At 25.4% G+C, this 19,773-nt stretch overlaps 1 protein-coding gene across 1 annotated transcript; it reads left to right on the forward strand.

The window, feature by feature from the left end:
* The first annotated feature begins 3 nt into the window (after window positions 1-3).
* Window positions 4-18,723, forward strand: LOC107445503 (sorting nexin 27). The gene is made up of 12 exons (XM_071183540.1): window positions 4-296; window positions 2,098-2,200; window positions 3,677-3,802; window positions 6,438-6,630; window positions 7,665-7,735; window positions 9,372-9,473; window positions 10,606-10,684; window positions 10,775-10,935; window positions 11,564-11,653; window positions 12,504-12,653; window positions 12,849-13,018; window positions 17,853-18,723. Exons 1-12 carry the CDS (start codon window positions 4-6, stop codon window positions 17,932-17,934), a joined length of 1,620 nt encoding a protein of 539 aa, XP_071039641.1. The 3' UTR covers window positions 17,935-18,723.
* Window positions 18,724-19,773: the final 1,050 nt, after the last annotated feature.

Consider the following 19,773-nt stretch of genomic DNA (forward strand, 5'->3'; position numbering starts at 1 on the left):
AGAATGGCCGAAACCGTCCCTGATCGGTTTTCGTTTAATCCATATTCTGAAAATAGTAAACATGACAGCTCGGAGGGTTGTGATGACAGTAATATTACAAGCGGCCCCCGAGTAGTCACTATTTACAAAACCGAAACGGGTTTTGGATTTAATGTCCGTGGTCAAGTCAGTGAAGGAGGCCCCTTAAAAAGTATTAATGGTGAACTTTATGCCCCTTTACAACATGTAAGTGCCGTTCTAAAAGAAGGAGCTGCTGAAAAAGCTGGCATAAGAAAAGGAGATCGTATACTTGAAGTGTAAGTGTAGACAGCTTACGTAAACAAATATGTCAATGGAAAGAAACAGATAAGATAAACAGAATTAGCTATTTCTTAACTTAGAAACTCATTTAACTATCTCATAAACTTTTCTTTAAAAATTAGTCTGCATTTTGTGTAATTGATTATTTGTCAATTTCGCACGTCATTGGCACGATAGTTAAAATTGTTAAGCATATTAAGCAAATAGATGATTTTTTGAAAACTGATCGAAATGATTTGTATTATCTTCATAAAACTCAGGTGTACCAGTGAACTACTTAAACATGTTTTAAAAATTGAGTGTATTAAAATACCACTTGTAACTATAAATACCACTTGTAATAATAATAAAAATAACACTGTAAATAATGTTACAAAAATACCACTTTAACATTTTCTTTGGAATACATTTTGAAAATTATCAAAAGTCAGCAATGGTGACCTCTGCATTCATACAAATTTATATAAAATGATTCAAGTTAGATATAGCCTAGCTATTTAAATGTCAATTTTGAAAATTACTTATTTGAATTTAGAAATCACAACTAAAAGTTTAATTTTTATAGTTTTTTGCTGAGTACAGAGAATAATAAAAAATAGGCTTGTTCAGGGTAAATTTGCGAAAGTCTTAATTTCTCTCCCAGGACATCTGTTACCAAAACACGAACAGACAACAAGATCAGCGGTCTGTCTAGGTTTGTCTGAAAGGTACCTATTTTGTGAAAATTTAGACATAGTTTGTGAAAAATTATATTAAAAAATCAATACAAAAATTTGGGTTTATCGCTTCGTACGGAATACAAAAATAAGGTTTTAAGAAAAAGTATTTTGTAAAATTTTCCTGAAGTTGAATTTGTGAAGGCACCGCTAAACGGTAGTAAATTCGGTCTGGGCAGACTCCTGAAGATGGTTTCAGAACAAGGGAGTCAGAGTTTTATTAATCTGAAAATTAATGGAATTTAATTACAAGTCAAGGGGAAATAAATTATTTTTAGTTTGGAGTACCTTTATAAACCCCTAAACGAAAATTGGTTTTGTAATAATTTTTTTTAAAAGAATTATTTAGTTTATCTATAATGGCAATTGTAAATAATTAGCAACCTATTATTTATGTAACAACAAAGAATCTATGCAAAATTTTTGCCACTGGTTACAAAAACTTCTAGGAAATTCTTTGACATCAGTTTAGAAAGGTCACAGTTTTATTTTTGAGTATTAGTGACTTTCATGAGAAGTCATTTTTTATAAATTATTTTTCACAATTTTTGACTATATTTCTAAAATTATGTATAAATTTCATTTGTATAAAGTTTGTTTAGTTAAGTTATTTTTTAAAATAATTAGGAATAACTTCAAAATATCAGAACCTTTGATTTGTTAGTTTCAGAAACTATTGCTACAAAAGAGACTGTGATTTCGTATTTAAAAAAGAATCAAAATTATTTGGTATGGATTAATAGATTAAATACTCTCTGGATTTCTGTATAGGTACAATTTTTATAATTCTGATGTGATTTATCTTTAGTAATTGGAAACAATTTTACCACTTGCGCCACATTTTGATAAAAAAGAAAATAAAAAATATTTGAACTCTCAATTATTAGTTTTCATTGTTTAATATTCTGTACATATATATATATTAAACATTTCTATTTGTATTGTGTTAAAAATTTCAAAACAATTAGAGTTGGCAGATTAGAATTCTTATTTAATATTAATTTTTTAATACTTGCCGTTAACCTAAAAGTTTGTCAAAATATTTTTTCTTGTTTTACCAGATTTAATTCTATTATTTTAGAAATGGCATAAATGTAGAAGGAGCTACTCACAAACAAGTTGTTGATTTAATCAAGTCTGGTGGTGATAAATTGACTCTCACTATAATATCTGTTACAGCTCAAGTAAGCTAAACATTCTGCTGTATTATGTATAGCATTGTTAAAAATTACACTGTACATTGTCTAATATCTTTATCATATTTAAAATAATTTTTTTTATAAATAACATTAAATTTAAATCTGTAAAAATTGACTATAAATTCAAATTGTGGTTTAGTGCCGTTATTACTTATCGTTGCAAAATACATAGTGTAATTTCTACTTATCAATGATTTAAAAGAATTTATGAATTCAAGTATAATTTTGAGCAATCAAGTGATAGAAGCCACTCAAAATCTTTACACTTATTATTTGGCTTAAACATCTATATAAAGTTGATTGTTATAGTTAATGTTAAAGAGTCATTAGTTATTATTTTTCTTAGTTTATTTCTTGTTTTTGATTAAATAGAACTGATTTGTTATTCTTCTCCACGGCAATTATTTTCTCACCAACCATTTTTAGTGGCACCACATGCCGAAAACAGTATCAATGATTGCAGCATTTTTAAATTCAAAGTTCACTTGTGTTAGTCACTTTTTAATTAGCTGAAACGGACATTTCATAAATAAATGGCGGATTTATATCAAATGCAGGCAACAATTCTGTTACCATTCTGCTGCAAAGTTAAAAATATAGCAATATATGCACACAATATTATTTAACAAGGCCAAATATGCTTTGTTACAACTCTGATCCAAGCTTCATAAATATGTTGCAAGAGTTAGTTTTGTAACGTGCATAGGCAAGTTATAAAAAGTGATAATTACATGTCTATTTTTTTCCTCCATATGATGTGCTGAAAAGATCTATGCTTTAAATGTATTTTGGCATTTAAATTTTTAGTTATAAATTTTTCTTTTTGTTTGAATTAACAATTAAGCTGTAACATTATATGAAAACTTTACCATTTCATCATCAAAAATGTTATTTTTCTACTATTTTATATAGTAAAAATAAAAGCAATATCAAACTCCGTTTTTGCAATAATCTTTATCTAGATCTAAATAAGCAAGGTTACCTTCATGCTAGTAGTGCCGAAGCATATATTAAGCATAAACTTATTATGTCATATAGTTGCTTTATTATCCTGTTTATATGTTCTTATTATCTTTATTTGCCTTTTGAAAAATATAATATACCATACAAATCGCTTTGTTTTAGCATGCAGAAAAGGATATCCTCCTGGTATTTCACTTCGCTCATAACAAAAATAATATTCAAAATCAATGAAAAGAATAATGTTTAAGTTTGATCTTCTATTGTGTAACATATTTCCTACAGTTTAAACTTCCAAGTCATTTGATTTTATTTCTATTATCAGTGTTTGCATTTAAATTTTGTTTATGTTTACTACTTTTATTCTTTATTTGTTTTTAAATGATAATAAATAAGTTAATGTCATGTGGCCTTAATATGTTTTTTTCCTGTTCTTTTCTGTTCATAATTACTTAGCCCTTCAAAGTTTTTAAATGTTTTCTTTTTTAATATAAATTGCAGGAAGCTGAAAGATTAGAACCGAGCGATGAGTCATCGGGCTATTCTTACATTGACTACAGTGAAAAACGTTCATTACCCATTTCAATTCCAGATTATAATTGGATTGAAAAAGGAGATAAGTTTGTTGTAAGTTATTTCTCTAAAAAATATTTATTTGGCCCACTTTTACACAAAAATCCTTTTACAATTTATCTAAAAAGTTTCCACATTTATTGAGGATGATATGATGGAAGTGAAATATCTGGAAACATTTTACCTCACACATGAATTTTTCATTTGTTAAGATCTATTGCATCTTTTCTTAATTTGATGCAAATAACAAATTTAATAAACGTCTGTTTCATTTACGATGCTACTTATACATGCTTTGGGGGAGAAGGAGTTTTTATCCTACCATTATTTCAAATTATTATATAGTTGAAGCTCTATCAGTCATTAGTTAAGGGACCATTCCTTACAAATGATTGATGTGACAAAAAGAAAAATGCGTATCAATATAAAATAATGACTTGAAAATTTATAAGTTTGCACTAAGTTTAAAAATTTTTAATCAAAAAAAAAGAATTATGTACTGTGTGCAAAAATATTTACGCACGATAGATCTATAAAGACACTTATTTAAAATAATTTGTAATTTTGATTCAGAAAAAATTTCGCTTACAGAAATCGTGAAGAATTCTATTTTATATAAATTATTCCTCAGTGTAATATTAAAAATATTAATTTTTTTTACATATTTTTAGAGTAAGTAAAAGCATAATATTTTCAAATTTATAAACAGCTAAAATTTTGCACATTTTGTTTTCTTTTAAAAAAGAGTTTTATTATGACATGTTTTTAACTTTAGAAAGAAAAAATTCTGTATACAAATTGATTACTTCTTTAATTATTTTATAAATCCTTAAACTGTGTGTTTTATAATTTATTTAAAAATTAAAACCTTAAAATGTAGTTTAACCCTCTGGTGGTTTAGAAAAATTGGAAGAACGTTGCTCCCCTATACACTATTTTTCTACCTAATAACATGAAGAAGCGGGTTTTGCTATGCAGAGAAGACTGCAGGTTAAAATATAATTTTTTACCTGCAGAATCATCAGTGGGTTAAGCATGTTTCAGTTAGTTAGAAATATTTACATTTCTATAAAAAAAAACTTGTTGAAAGATTTACATTTTTTGACACTTAGAATTTTTACCTTTTGCAATGTTAAAGTTTATTAAAATTAGTTTAATAGCCATTTAAAATTTATTATAACAGTGTTACTGATGATCCATTCATTCATATCTTATGCAGTTTTACTATTTATTTGAACTTAAATTGAAATTATGATTACTTCAGTTCAATACCTACTTTGATGCAAAAATATTGTTTATAATGTGTAGATTATAGAATCAATAACTATGAAAGTAACTATAGTTAAATTTGTAGGGCAAAATTGACAGGCACCAATGGCCACAGAGCAACTGAATTTAACAAATAGCAATTAAAAAATTATCTAGCAGTCATCACCCAATTAGCATTTTTTTTCATAAAAAATGCTCCCATTTGAAAAGAATATCAGCTCCTTTTGGTAGACGTATGCATCCAATCTATAAAATAAATAAAATGCACGAGGGCTATTCATACTCCCATCTATGCTCATGTGGATTTTGTTACTTTTTATTTTAATCCGTATAGAATTATTTATAAGTATTTCATGATGTTTGGAATTTATTTCATACTTTTAAAAAAAAAAAAAAAATTTATCCTGAAAAAAAATCTTATAATCAGGGTTGCCACAGGCGACTAAAATGCAACTATTTGCAACTATTTTTGGCACGAGGCGACTATGGCAACTTTTTTTGGCCTGAAAAGGCTAAAAAAGCAACTATTTTCAGGAAGAGGGGGCTATTGGGAGACTTTTCTGTACTCCTAGCGATGTTTTTTTTTTTTAATTTTTATAGCATAAATTGGGTTTAAAATCTGCTGTCCGCGATAGCTTTTGAACACACTGAACTTTTTTTTCTTAAAAAATGTTGAAAATTTTGAATTGCAAATTTGAGTCTTCAATTTTTAATCCGTTCAATCTGCAGATTTCATTGTAAGTCTATTTCCTGTCTCAATCGCCTTTTCAATGGTTATTGCTTCGAAATTCCGCATGATTTAAAAAATAAAAAATAATACGATATAACGATGCGTGAATTTCGAATTTGGGTAGTCACTTTTTGCTATATATATATATATATTTCATAGATAAATTTTTGATTAAAGGGAAAATTGTGCTAGAGCACTAACGTTTATATAAAAATTATCACATTTCCCACTAACTTGACTAAATGGATCATGGTATTGCTATATGATCATTGATATATGACAATTAAGTCATTAACAAAATTTTAGTCATATTTTTGATGAATTTTTGTTCTTATTTAGGCAACTACTTTCATAGTTTTCGGCAACTATTTTCATGCTTTAGGGTACTAAAAGCAACTATTTCATCCATTTTTTTCTGTGGCATCCCTGTATAATGCTTACTATATTTCGAAAAGTGCTTCAAAAGAATTCCCTGACATTATTAAGATTAACAATTTTTTTAATTGTTTAAATAATTTAAATTTTTGAAAAAAAAATTGCCTTGTTTCAAAATGTGGCCGATGTTTAAAAAAGAAAAGTATGAAACTTTTAAAATGTGACCACTGTTAAAAACACTATAACTTGCCACTGACCAGAAGTCAAATTTTCTAATTTTGCCATATAGTCAGAGTTACTTTTCTTTGCACATAGGTATTCAATATATACATGGCTGGAAGGCATTTATGTTCTCGTAGATATCGTGAATTTTCCAATTTACATTTGAATCTTAAGAAAGAATTTCCCGATTTCAATTTTCCAAAACTTCCTGGGAAATGGCCATTTACATTATCAGATCAACAACTTGATGCACGACGAAGAGGACTAGAGCAATATCTTGAGAAAGGTTTGTTTTCTCTTAACTTTATGCATTTTAATCAATGGTATATTGTATCTGCTATTATCAACTTTTTGTCAATATGAGTTTATTAATTCAAAGTATTTTTCTTCCGTTGTCTATTGAAATTTTCTGCTGTTCTTTTTCTTAAACTTTTATGTTACTATTCCTTTTGCTGTCATTTTTTTTTTCATATTCACTTAGTTTTCTTTAAAATGTATTGTACTTAACAACATTAAAGGACAATTATACTGTTTTGAATTAAAGAGAGACAAGAACTGTATAGCTCTATAGTATTTCAATATTGCTCCCCATCTGTGTTTTAGATTTATAGACTTACATTGTGCTGTAATTTTGTTATTTAAGTATGTGAATGGAACTTTAACAAAGCATTTAAAAAATATGCCTTATTGAAATTAATGCATTGAAACTAATTATGTTTTCAACTTACATTTTAAAATAGTTTTGTGTCATTGAAATGCTTAAGCATTTCAAAAACCATAAAATGCCATTAAAAATATTTATGCATGAAAAATCACTCTACTGAAGAAGCTAAGTTTTTGAATAACAAATTAAGAAAAATCTTTTTAATTAAAAAACTTATTTAAAAAAAAATACTATTTTTAAACTGTTACTTAAGAAATTTTATAAAAATCTGGATTTATTTATAGAAGTAATAAAATGAATGTATGTTTTTTGCTGTTTATAATATATTTTATTTATCTGATTTACCTTTAAATAATCTGTTTGTTTGTTTTTTAATAATAATAATAATAATTGGATAGTAAGCTCCCCTTCTTATTATTCCCTCTCTAATTGTTGTTGTGGTATGTCACGCATTATACATAGTTGAAATGCATATAATTCATAAAATCTTAGAAATTACCAACAATTAAACATGTTATTTAATAAAAACTTGTTACAATCTCTGGAAATATACACAATTATGGAAATATACTTTTCGTAATGAAACTATATCCATTTGCCTCTTGCTTTTATTGTACAACAATGCTAATTAATGTCATTAATAAATGTATTTGTAGTTTGTGCTGTGAGAGTTATAGCTGAAAATGACATCATGCAAGAGTTCCTAACTGATATGGATGATGAAAATGTAAGTAATGCATGGCGAATAATTAAATCTAACCTATCTGTATTTTAAGTTACTGCTACATAATATACGTCTACCACTGTTTTTTTAACATTGAGCTATAAAATGTAGTTTATATATTGCATTCAAAACTATTTAGAAATAATTTTCAAGGAGGTGCAATATTTTATTTAGCATCAGTATTTCTTATATCCAAAAAAAACATTCCTTATATTCTCTTAAATTAACGAAAACTTCTGTTATTAACTGTAAAATTCTGCAATTTTTTCCTTAGTAAATTAAATTCAGGAAAATTTTATGAAAATCAAACACAGAATTTGGTATAACAGAATTTTCACATTCTAACTATAGAAAAAGCCTAAAAGTGTTCTAGTGATTATCTCTGCTACCATACCCTTGCATAAAGCGGTATAGTAATTTGAAAGTTTAAAATTTGAATTGTTCAAAGAGCGACTCCTTTAAATCATCTATTTTATTATATTAAAATTAATGTTTTTTTTTTGTACAACTCTGTTTATTAATGACTGTAATGTTATAATTTGGGTTTTGGGCAAGGGTGTGCATTAAGAAATGTCTATCCCACTTTTTTTTAATAAAGGTCCATTTATATATATATATTCAGTTTCTTTTTGTTTACTGTAAAATGAAAGTGTTTATATATGTATATATATATTTTTTTATTATGCTTTTTTTTTATTATATTTTAATAGCCTTAAATTTTGACATGAATTCAAATTAAATACAAAAACTTTGCTTTTATTAAAATTACTATAATTAAAAAATTTGAAACCAAATGTAGTACAAAACAAACATTTCTGTAATATTTTTAAACACGTTCTTTTCAAAAATTTAATTTAAAACAAAAAATAGTTCTTATTATATTGTGATTTTTAGCATATCTGCACATAAAATTGTCAAAAGAAAGAAAAAAATCGCAAAATATAACATTAAAATCTAAAATAAAAGTTGCACTTTATAAGGACTTCATTAAGTCTAAAAATTGCTTGAAAACAAGAACACTAAAAAAATTAGGAATGGAAAATGGAAAAAAAGTTTTTTTTCCTTAGAACTGTAATTATTACTTTATTATTGTTTATTTCATCTTAGTTTACATGTTTATATTAGTCACATGTTTCTGTAATTGTCATCCTCCTAGGTTTTGGATCATCAAATATTGTAATCTATAGTTTAATTTAAACCAATTTTTGATATCAAAAACTAGTTTTTGATGCCATGTTCTATGTTGATTACGAAATGAACATTATCGATAGTATTTAAACTAAAGATCTAATTCATCTTTACTTATCCATAGGTTTACTATTTGACCTGTAACTTTGAAGTACTGGTACTATAACACTGTTTAGTTTATTTATGAAAAATATAGGATTCAGTCTCTCTATGGCTGGTCACAAAAAAATACAAAATAAAAAAAGCAGTCAAAATTATAAATATGAAAATTAAAATCAAAATTATAAATTAAAGCACTGCTTTGGTCTATTTAGAAATAAATATGAATGTATAATTTATCAAAACATCTTGTAAAAGAAAATTCTACAAGTAATTTTACCGTACTTAAAGTCTGCTAGTGTCTGTCAAATATTAGACCCCTTATTATAGTACATTTATATTTTAATTATAGGGTGGAAGTTCAGCAGCAGTTGATCTGAAAATATTGTTACCTGACCACTCAACTGTAATTGTTAATGTCCGCAAAAACAGCACTACTGAAGATGTTTATCAAGTGTGTATCATGTTAATATTATTTCTTCTTTAAATCTGCAGTATTTAAGAAAAAACTTTTACTATTTTAATTGCTTAAGTATTTATCTTTCATTTTTATAAAAAAAATTAATAAAAAATTGTGTAATGGGAAAAGTAATAAAAAATTACTAGATTTAATTTTTACAATTGGAAAGGAAAAGCATTCAGATATTGATAATTTTCTTTACCTATTAAAATTATATATAAAAAAAAAAACTTTTTCTTTATGAAGCTAAGTAGTTTATTGTTATTTAAACATTCATATTCTTTATTTTTTAAATATATCTTAAATAAAAAATGTTATTCATAAAGTCTGGTAGTGTTCTTCCTTGTAACTATTTACTTATTTTTCATTAAGTATGTTTTTTTTCTTCTTATTAATACTATGTTTTTCAAGCAGTTTATGTGGAAGCGTATAGCCTGCATATATCGAGATTGGCTTGGTTTTTTAAATATATTGTTTTATATTTTTAAATAGCTAGTTAACTTATAAGCTTACACTAGTAGACTATCTTTATATTTACTCTATGGGAAAAGCATTCACTCTGACTATTGCAATTCAGAAAATGGGTCACTCATGTACAAACAAACATTTTCATGTCATTACAAGCATACAGAGCATACATTTTTTTTTTCTTTAGTCCTAATAAAGTTTATTTTATTCATAACTGAAACCACTTGTTTGCATTTTGATAATATAAGTATAATTTGATAAATTCCATATGATAATTCGATTAAGCAGATAAATTTTGAAGAAATAAATTTTGAATTTACATAAAATTACTGATCCCGTTATAAATGAAACCGCATTGAAAAGCTTAGTATGTTTTTTTGTAGTTTATGCAAAGTTTATTTGGACACATTTATTTCCTATAAATTTTTATCAGGACTTTACAAAATATACTTCATAGAGTTAAGAAAGTTTATGGGTTCCAGTAAAAGCAAATGTTATCATAACATAAATTTTATTGTATCACAATAGATGATGGATCACTAATTATAATGTAGTCCAGTAACACTTCTAAGTAAATGTATCAGTTAAATAGTTAAATGAATTTATTGATATATGCATATTTAATATATATATTTATATATATACTTCTTAATTTTAGGCTGTTACTGAGAAAATTAGTTTGTCTAAAGAGCTATCGAAATATTTTGCTTTGTTTGAAATTGTGGAATATGGATTTGGTTTGTATTTCAGTTCTAATTATCTTGTAGTTGTATACCTTTAAAACAAACATTACTTTTCAATTTTTAAATGTTTTATTTATTTTGCAGAAAGAAAATTACAATTAAATGAATATCCACATAATTTGTATATTCAAAACTATAGTACTGCCACATCAACTTGTCTGCTCATAAGGAAATGGTTGTTTACACTTAGTAAAGAAATAGAACTTTCAGAGGACAATACAGCTGCAACATATTTTTTCTGGCAGGTTAGAAATTTAAAATTTTCATTTTAAACAATATTTAATCTGCCAAAACTTCACAAAAAATATCTTTTGATTTAAAATCATAAAGAAATGTGAAAACAAAGTTAATCTCTGCAATTAATTTCTTTAATCCAAATTATTAGTACAATTGTATTTAAGATAAAATGTAATTATTATTCATAATTGTAGATTATATTTCTTACAATTGTAGTTCCATTTTAGTTGTAATTATAATTACTGGTATGATCATAATTTGTAATTTTGTGTAATCACAATTAAAAGTTTAATCATTTATGATGATAAGAATTTCTTGTAACCAAGATTATGATATAATCAATTATATTTTATCCATCTCTGATGCATCTACTGCTTATAAATTTTTGGTATATGATGCTTAGCAACAAGCCATTAGGGTATTAGCTGAATTTTTTTTATGACTTTCTCATGACAAAAATTGCTGCTTTTTAAGGTTTCATTTGAGAACTTATTCAAATACTTTAATGATTAAAACAGTTCTAATACAAAATATTTAAAACTCGTCCTTTATTGTTCTTGTTTATTACTGCACTTGTATTTTTTATTTATTGCTTTTTGAAATCGAAACTAAATCATTTCATTTATTTTATTTCAGGCCATTGATGATGTAAATAAAGGTCAAATTAAACCTGGAAACAAATTATATGAATTAAAAGCTCTGCAAGATTCATCACGTAAATTAGAAGTAAATATCTAACTGTAACTTAATTTCATGTTTTTGTTTATGCTTAGAAATTAAATTTTACTGTTATAGTCTCAGAATATTAAAAATAATAAATTAGACATTAATTTTAATTATAATACAATTTTTTTAGCTTTAATTAGATTTACTTTGTTGCTGTTTTGTTTTTTTTTTTAAGAGAAATGAAACCTAGCTCTGTATTTAAAATATCAAAAAGAAATATAACTTTTTTTTAAATATATTTACTGCTTTTATGATTATTTGAATGAATATTGACTGGTATATGTATAAATAGTATGTACAGCTATTTTTTATAGCATGTACTTTTATTACTAAAATGGTTTTTGTTCAAAGAAAATAATAAAAAAAATAAGGAGTGTAAGTTTATTTAATATATTTTCATTATATTTTATTTATAAGGTATCATCTGAATCCATTTTGCTTTTAGTTTTTTTATTGCACTTAAAATAATTAAGATTAAATAAAATTTCCCATGCATTTGTGTATATTCAACAATCATTAACACTTTTGTGAACGTTCATTTTTATTCAAAATGCAGACATCTTTTCAAATTAAACAAATTTCCTTACTTCTTCACACATTGATTTAATAACTTTGCAATGTTTCTTAAATTAAAGAAACTTTTCTTAATTTTCCCACCAGTTTCTTAAATAAAACTATCGTGTATTCAACTCTTTTTGTGTAACTTATTTTTAAACTTCAGCCATTTTTCTTTATCAAAAAAATATTATCATTACCTAATAGTTTGCTATTCTTTCTGAAAATTTGTGAAAGTTAAAATATCTTGCTTCTAATTATTTAGTCCTATATTAATCTCCTCTATCTATTTTAGTACTTAAAATTAGCAAGACAACTAGATGGGTATGGTGAAATATCTTTTCCTCATTGCTCTTGTGATGCCCGAAAAGATGGACATGTAGTAGCCAGTATAGGTTTAACCAACTTCAAACTACAAGCCTGTAAAGATGATGGAACTCTAGAGGTTTCTATATTATCTTGTTTAGTCATTCTACTGAAAGGTTTATTGTGATGTTTTACCATTGTTATGTTTTAATGCTTAATGTTTTCTTTCTATTCATGAAGATTTTTATGTAATCTTGTAGAATTTGTTATGATTTTCTTAGGATTATATTGCATTGTATTTAATTAATATATTTATTTTTTTATTTGTTTTCAGTCCCAGATAATTGACTTTAATTGGGAAACAATTAAGGAATGGGAAGTAGATGACGAAGGAATGTCTTTTACCTTTAAATATGCTCCTCCTGATAAAAAGCCTCGTTTTGTAAAGATTTTTACACCTTATGTAAGTATATTTGAAAGAGAAAAAAAAAATTTCATTGAATTGTTTATTTTCATCTTCTTAATTTTAAGTCTTTAAAATATTTTTGCATTCACGGACAAAAATTAAACAGAACATTTAAAGAAAGGGCATAAAAAAAGTTTTAAGAAATTATCTTTTGATTTACACCTACACCAATTAAGTCATCTTCACTAATTAATTTTTAGCCCTTTTTTGGCACAACAGCTAATTTATCATATATTAAGTGTTCGACATTCTTGCCTCTTAAAACTTGTGAATCAAATATTTTGCGCCGCAGCATGCAATACAGATAAATTTTAGAATTTTTCCATGGTGTTGCAGATCATCACAAAGCTCTCTTCTATTGAGTTTACTACAAAAGTAACATTCCATTATTTCAAAATAATTTAAACATTTTTCAAATGCTATATTTTCAGACATATTATATTTTCTAATATAGTAGTATAATCTTAAAAGTTTTAAAAAAAAACTTGCTGTAAATATTTCTGTAAATTGATTCTTATAGATTGATTCTTGCTGTAAATTGATTCTTATAGCATTAAATTAGACATTTGATACTTTTCATCCCATGAAACTGCATTTAAACAACAACAAAAAATTTATAATAAATTTGCTGCACACAAAATAGTCTTAATTGTTTTTCAAATGTATCAATTCATAAATTAAATGTTTTCAATGTATATATATATTTATGTGTGTGTAACCCGTAAACCGGGAACACATACTTGTATTTTCACCGTAAAATGCTGGCACACCTTCAAACTGGGAACGTCCCCAGTTAGAGAATCGAGTAAAAAACCCTTAAAATGTAAATAATTTATATGGATACGGATTAATTTTTTTTTACTCTATTTTCGATAAACAATATCATTGACTTTTCTAATTGGTTTCAAAACATTTTTTGATTAATTATAGCTTAAAAAAGCATTTTTGTTCTTTCTTTTTTTTTTCAGTCCCCGCTGTTCTACCAACTCAATATAAGGGACTGTGTACAATTCGGGGATAGTGTGTGTTGCTAATATTTCAGAAGTCCCCAGTTCCTTGGAATAGATATATACTCCCCGTTCTCAGTTAAAAAAATTTCATTATTTACACACCATTACATGAAAGAAATTCGATTCATTTATGTATTATTCATGTAACATTTAGGCAATATTTATTAACATCGATTATTTTAGAAATATAAATAAAATAAAAACATTTTAATTAAGTATAAATATGCTAATGATAAAAATACACAAGTGAAGAATTATTTTAATTGCAAATACTTAATTATAAATACTTTATATTACTTTAATTATAATAACTTAAATTTTTTTTGTCAAACTGCAGTTTTACTTGGTTAATTTTAATGACTTCTAAATATGAGATAAAATGAGCAATTCATTAATTATGAACTAATTCTAATTTAAGTACTTAAAATAAATTTAATTTCAATAACTAAACTTTACTTTAATACATTTATTGTTTTAAAATTATCTAAAATCATGTTTGTATTGTACAATCAAATCAAAACAAGGGTCCTCAGTTTACTGTGTGTTAGAAAGGTCCCCAAAGCTAAATTTTTAGCCTTGTTTAAATACATGATTAACATTTTATTTCTGCATCGATATTTTTTTAATGTTTGTTTTTAACGCTTTTTATAATTATATATTGATCAAACTGAAATTTAGATATCATACCTGGAAGAATCAAACCCAAAATCACAAAAAAATAATAATTCTTACTGCAAAATTAAAAAAATCCCTGTTTAACGGTGTGTAAGACGAGTGTGTATGAAGTCTGCGTTTGCGCTGAAAAAATACATGTTGAGAAAAAATAAAAAATTTTAAACCATATATTTCATTAGGATGGTATTTAGTTACTAGATTCAAATTGCATAATTCCTTCATAACGTCCCCGATATACTGTTTTTTAACACAGTCCCCGTTTTACGTATTCGGTAAACCTGTGGGTGCATATATATTTTTTGTGACTTCTTTTCTTATTCATTTTGCAATATCTTGCTTGAAAACACCTGAAAATGCTACAATGAATAGTACAAAATCAGATTTAAATGAAATTATATCTTTAATAGTATTTCAATTGACTTCGTTTTATGACTATTTTGTGTATATTAACTTTTATTTTGATTTTTTTCTTTGACAATTTATTTGGTGGTGAACATTTCGATTTTANTCTCTCTATATAGGCAAAGCATTTAGGTATTATATTTGAAATTAATTATTGCCACAACAAGCATTGTTGCTTCTAGTAAAATAGAAGAGAATAATTTTTAAAATTGGTCTTAGATTAAGGTCCTTGAAAATTTTGTTGAGGTCCTTGAAAAGTCCTGGAAAGTCCTTGAATTTCAATCTCATCATAGAGTGGGAACCCTGTAATACCATTGATTGAATATGAATTTTTGTAAAGTGCTTGAAAAGTTTTTAAAAAGTGCATATTTTTGATTCAAAGATCTGGCTACGCACCCTGACTTAGCCTTTTAACCAGTATTAAATATTGATTTTAGAGGTTTGTAAAATTAAACCTTTTTTTAAAAAAAAAAGTTTTTTAAAAAGAAACTTTAATTCAAATTGGGATAAAATATTTTTTGTTACAAAATTAATTTGTTTTTATAGTGGTTTACCTACTCTTGTTTTTTTATTGTTCTGGTGGAAGCCTAAAGTTGATTATAACCTTTCGTTTTGCAAATTTTGTTTATGGTAATGAATTCAGTGCTTGTTATGAAATGTATATTTCTCAAACTTGTACATAAAAATCAGGAAGAAAATGTAATTTCTAAATTTGAGGATGAATTTTAAAAATATATATTTTTAAGAAATCTGATACTATACAATATCATGTTGACTCCCAACATGGTATTTTCCTGTTTTGTGCCTATTATATCCATAAAAAGGTTGTGCATTTCTGAGTTCTTAAGAATCATTATAGTTAAGTAAATTAAAAAATTTATCCCAATTTTTGATTTAAAATGATTTTGAAATTTGATTTATTAAGTTAGTAAAAAAAGAAAAAAAACACTATTTTTGAAAAACTATTTTTTGTATTTATATTAGTTTTTGAAATAATTTAACTATTGTAAAATAGCTGAAATCTGTAAAGTTTTTTAAAATGCACTAATAACTGTTTTTTAATCAGAATTTCTTAAAGACATTTAAAAAATGAACTTAAGCAAAACCTGTAAAAAAGCTAATCTAAAATTAAAAATGGATAAAACTAGTTTTGTTACATATTGCCGCTCAAAATCCAAAATAAATCTTTTTTAACCAATTTGAATTTCTTTTTAACTATCATATTACAGTAGGGAACCGATTATCTGGAACAATCAAGATCATTGCTATTCCGGATAACTGATTTTTCCGATTTTCTGAGTCGCTACAAAAAGCTGTTTTTTTTTATTGTTAAACCCAACTAAAAAAAAACAACTATTTGGAAATAATCTTAAAAAGAAGAAAAAACAATGAAGTAATACACTAATGATTATTTCTAAAATGATGGTAAGGTAAATATCTTTCAAAAAAGAAAGAAAAATCCTACAATCTTAAGAGGAAAAAAACATTTTTGTTAAAAAAAAATGGCAGGAAAATTTATCGAATTTCGTTCCGGTTTTTGGGATTTCCGGATAACAAGTTCTGTACTGTATTTTAAATATGATAAGTGTAAAAACAGATTTAAAATAAGTGGAAGTGAAGAAAAAATTTTTTTTTTATTTCTTGTTAAAGGTCAATTTTCGTATTACAGTACAAAACCCGTTATCCGGAAATCAGAAAACCAAAAAACCGGAACGAAATTCGATTAGTTTTCCCGCCATTTTTAAAAAAAATAATTTTTTTCTTCATATGATTTCAGGGTTTTTCGTTCTTTTTTTAAAGATGTTTACCTTACCATCATTTTGGAAATAATCGTTAGTGTATTACTTCATCGTTNGGAAAATTTATCGAATTTCGTTCCGGTTTTTGGGATTTCCGGATAACAAGTTCTGTACTGTATTTTAAATATGATAAGTGTAAAAACAGATTTAAAATAAGTGGAAGTGAAGAAAAAATTTTCTTTTTATTTCTTGTTAAAGGTCAATTTTCGTATTAATAAAAATTAAAAAATCCTTGTTTAATAAAAATGGTTATTTACAAAAGAATTATAAAGTCTTCATATTCATAATTAAGGGAATAAACTTTTCATAGAATCCCCAAAATTTCAAGTTTTTCATAATTTATTGATTGGGAATTAATTTTTTTTTAAATATTCGGAAATCAGATTTTTGGATAAGTTGCTTTTGACGCTAACAGAACTGTAAGTTAAACTTTAATTAATTCTAACATTTGTTTTAATGAAGTTTTCCCCTTCATAATGTGACTTCTGAGTATATTTTTGTGTGAGTATATAAATAATTAAGGAATCCAACAATAATTGACTTGAACTCCTTTAACTAAAATTTTTTTAACAAAAAAAAGGTTTTAAAGTATGTTTGGCATTAGAAACTTTTAAACAGAAATTTGAAACAATCTATTTAAAAACTATAATCCTTTTTCTGTCCTTTTTTTAAAAAATTAAATGCTTAAAGCACTTGCAGAAAAGCTTTAATCAAAACTTTTTAATTTCTAGCTATTTGGGAGTCAAAATAATTTAAATTGGCCTTAAATAAATCTTTTTGTAATAATTATGTTTAAAAAGACTTTTTTTTTTTCATCTTTCATTAATTTGTTGATCCTACATGTAAAAATGTGTTTTTAAATCTGAAACAAATTTTATTCTCATACAAGTACAGGTGTTGATGTCAACAAGTATTGGCACCCATAAAATTACAATAATTATTTAGTACTATTTTGAGTTTATTATTTTTATTTCCTTATTTTCTAGGAGAATAAACTGGAGAAGTTTCTTTAATCCAAACTTACCTGCAAACATCATCATTGCTCATAGTCCATATTGCCATTTGTAAAAATATCTTTTTCTTACCTATACTATTCATGAATAATTAAACAAGTTTTATGTTATTAAGATCCACATTGAACTTTTTGTTATTTTTATCCCACTTTGATCCCCGGATCATTTTCAGACAGTTATTAATTTCAGCTTTTATATGGTAACAAATAATTTCATTTGCTGCTCTTGTGTACTGTTTTTGTGTGTGAATAATAGAAATTGTGCTTGATACACATATCTTGAATGCAGTTTAATGCCTGCCATATACATTGTTTGTTGAAGGTTGAGTGCAAATACAGGGGTGTTTAGTAATGTTTCCTATTTGCTGATCTTGAAAAATTGTTTGGTATAAGAAATGTAATTTAAGTTATTATGGGTCATTTTACTTTAGGCGTTAATTTTAATGTGAAAAAAAAAGTTTTCAAAAATCTCTCCAAGTTTACGTCTGTTATATGGTATTCATTTTGCTTAACCTTGTTTCTAACTGCATTTATCTTGCTGAAACCTTGGTAAATTTTGGATTTAATTGGATTTTTGGTAAACCTATTACACCAGCATAAGCTAAAGGTTAAATATTGTGGCTGTAATTCAAAAGTCTACGAGTAGTGAAACAGTTATAAGCAGCCTGTATTTTGCAAATTTGTGTTATTAAAATTAATTCAAAAAAATATATCCTTTTAACTTAACTAATGTGTCACTTTTCCAAATAAAATTTTTGGAAATATTTTGGGTCAAAAATTAAGCAATATATATCTCAGAGTACATATAATTATTTTGCTAACTAATGCATCTGAAGTTGAAATTGTTCACTAGTTGAAATGTGAATAAGATTGAAATTCTTTATTTTATACAACTTGGAAGGTTCGTTGCTCTTTTAACTTAATTTGATTAAAGATTATTTTACTTTAATTTCTTTAAAATTCCGTTTTTTTTTCCCTTATCAAAGTATTCTTTCTGAAGATGTTTGTAAAGTTTTTAAATTTATATTTGATAAAATTTATAAAGTGTAAATAAAATTGTATAAATGAAAATAATTTAAATAGAGAATATATATATATGTACGTATTAAATTATTTATAAGTGGTTTATGTATATATATGTCTGTGATCATTATTAGTTTATTGAAGAGTTGGTATATGTTATTTGAGTGAATTAAGTTATTTAAGTGTCAGATGCATTATTACTCAACTTACTTGAACAGTTCATTTACAACGTAATCTCTTGTTTACTAGATACAAAACAAATCAGTTTTGTAATTTTTTAACTATAACATTACTTCTTGATGAAATTTATGTATTTAAAATTGAACTTTGATAAATTTGTTCTAGAATAATGATTCAATACTTTTATTTTGTCCATAATTTATATTTTTAACCTTTTGTGTTCTCTGATGCCTAGATTCTCAATGTGATTGTTCCACGATGTGTGCGATTTGTGTTTTTCGTTTTTAAAACGGTGTAGTAGATTATGAACTGTTCTGCATTATCTTACTTTTCTATAAACTCTATTTAAAATATGAATAACCTAATATATATTATTTACTGAATATCTTGAGACTATGCTCCTAAATGCAGTTTCAGTTATTATATTCTTATCATACTTTATTTTGCTGCTCTTTGCCAGGATTTATCTTCATGCTATTATAAATATTGACATATCTTTTTTAAAATGACTGTTTTATTATTAAATATTTTCTCTATTTATATATTTTTGTAGATAATGTATAGATATATTATAATTAAGTAAATGTAAATACATCTTTATTTTAACTCATTAAAAGGGTTCTGCAAGCTATTTTTTGTGCTTATAAAATAGTTAAATTTTTTTTTCTTTGTTGTACTTTAGTTCATAGATT

The sequence above is a fragment of the Parasteatoda tepidariorum genome, chromosome 7 (assembly GCF_043381705.1).
Source record: "Parasteatoda tepidariorum isolate YZ-2023 chromosome 7, CAS_Ptep_4.0, whole genome shotgun sequence".
NCBI classification, from domain to species: domain Eukaryota; kingdom Metazoa; phylum Arthropoda; class Arachnida; order Araneae; family Theridiidae; genus Parasteatoda; species Parasteatoda tepidariorum.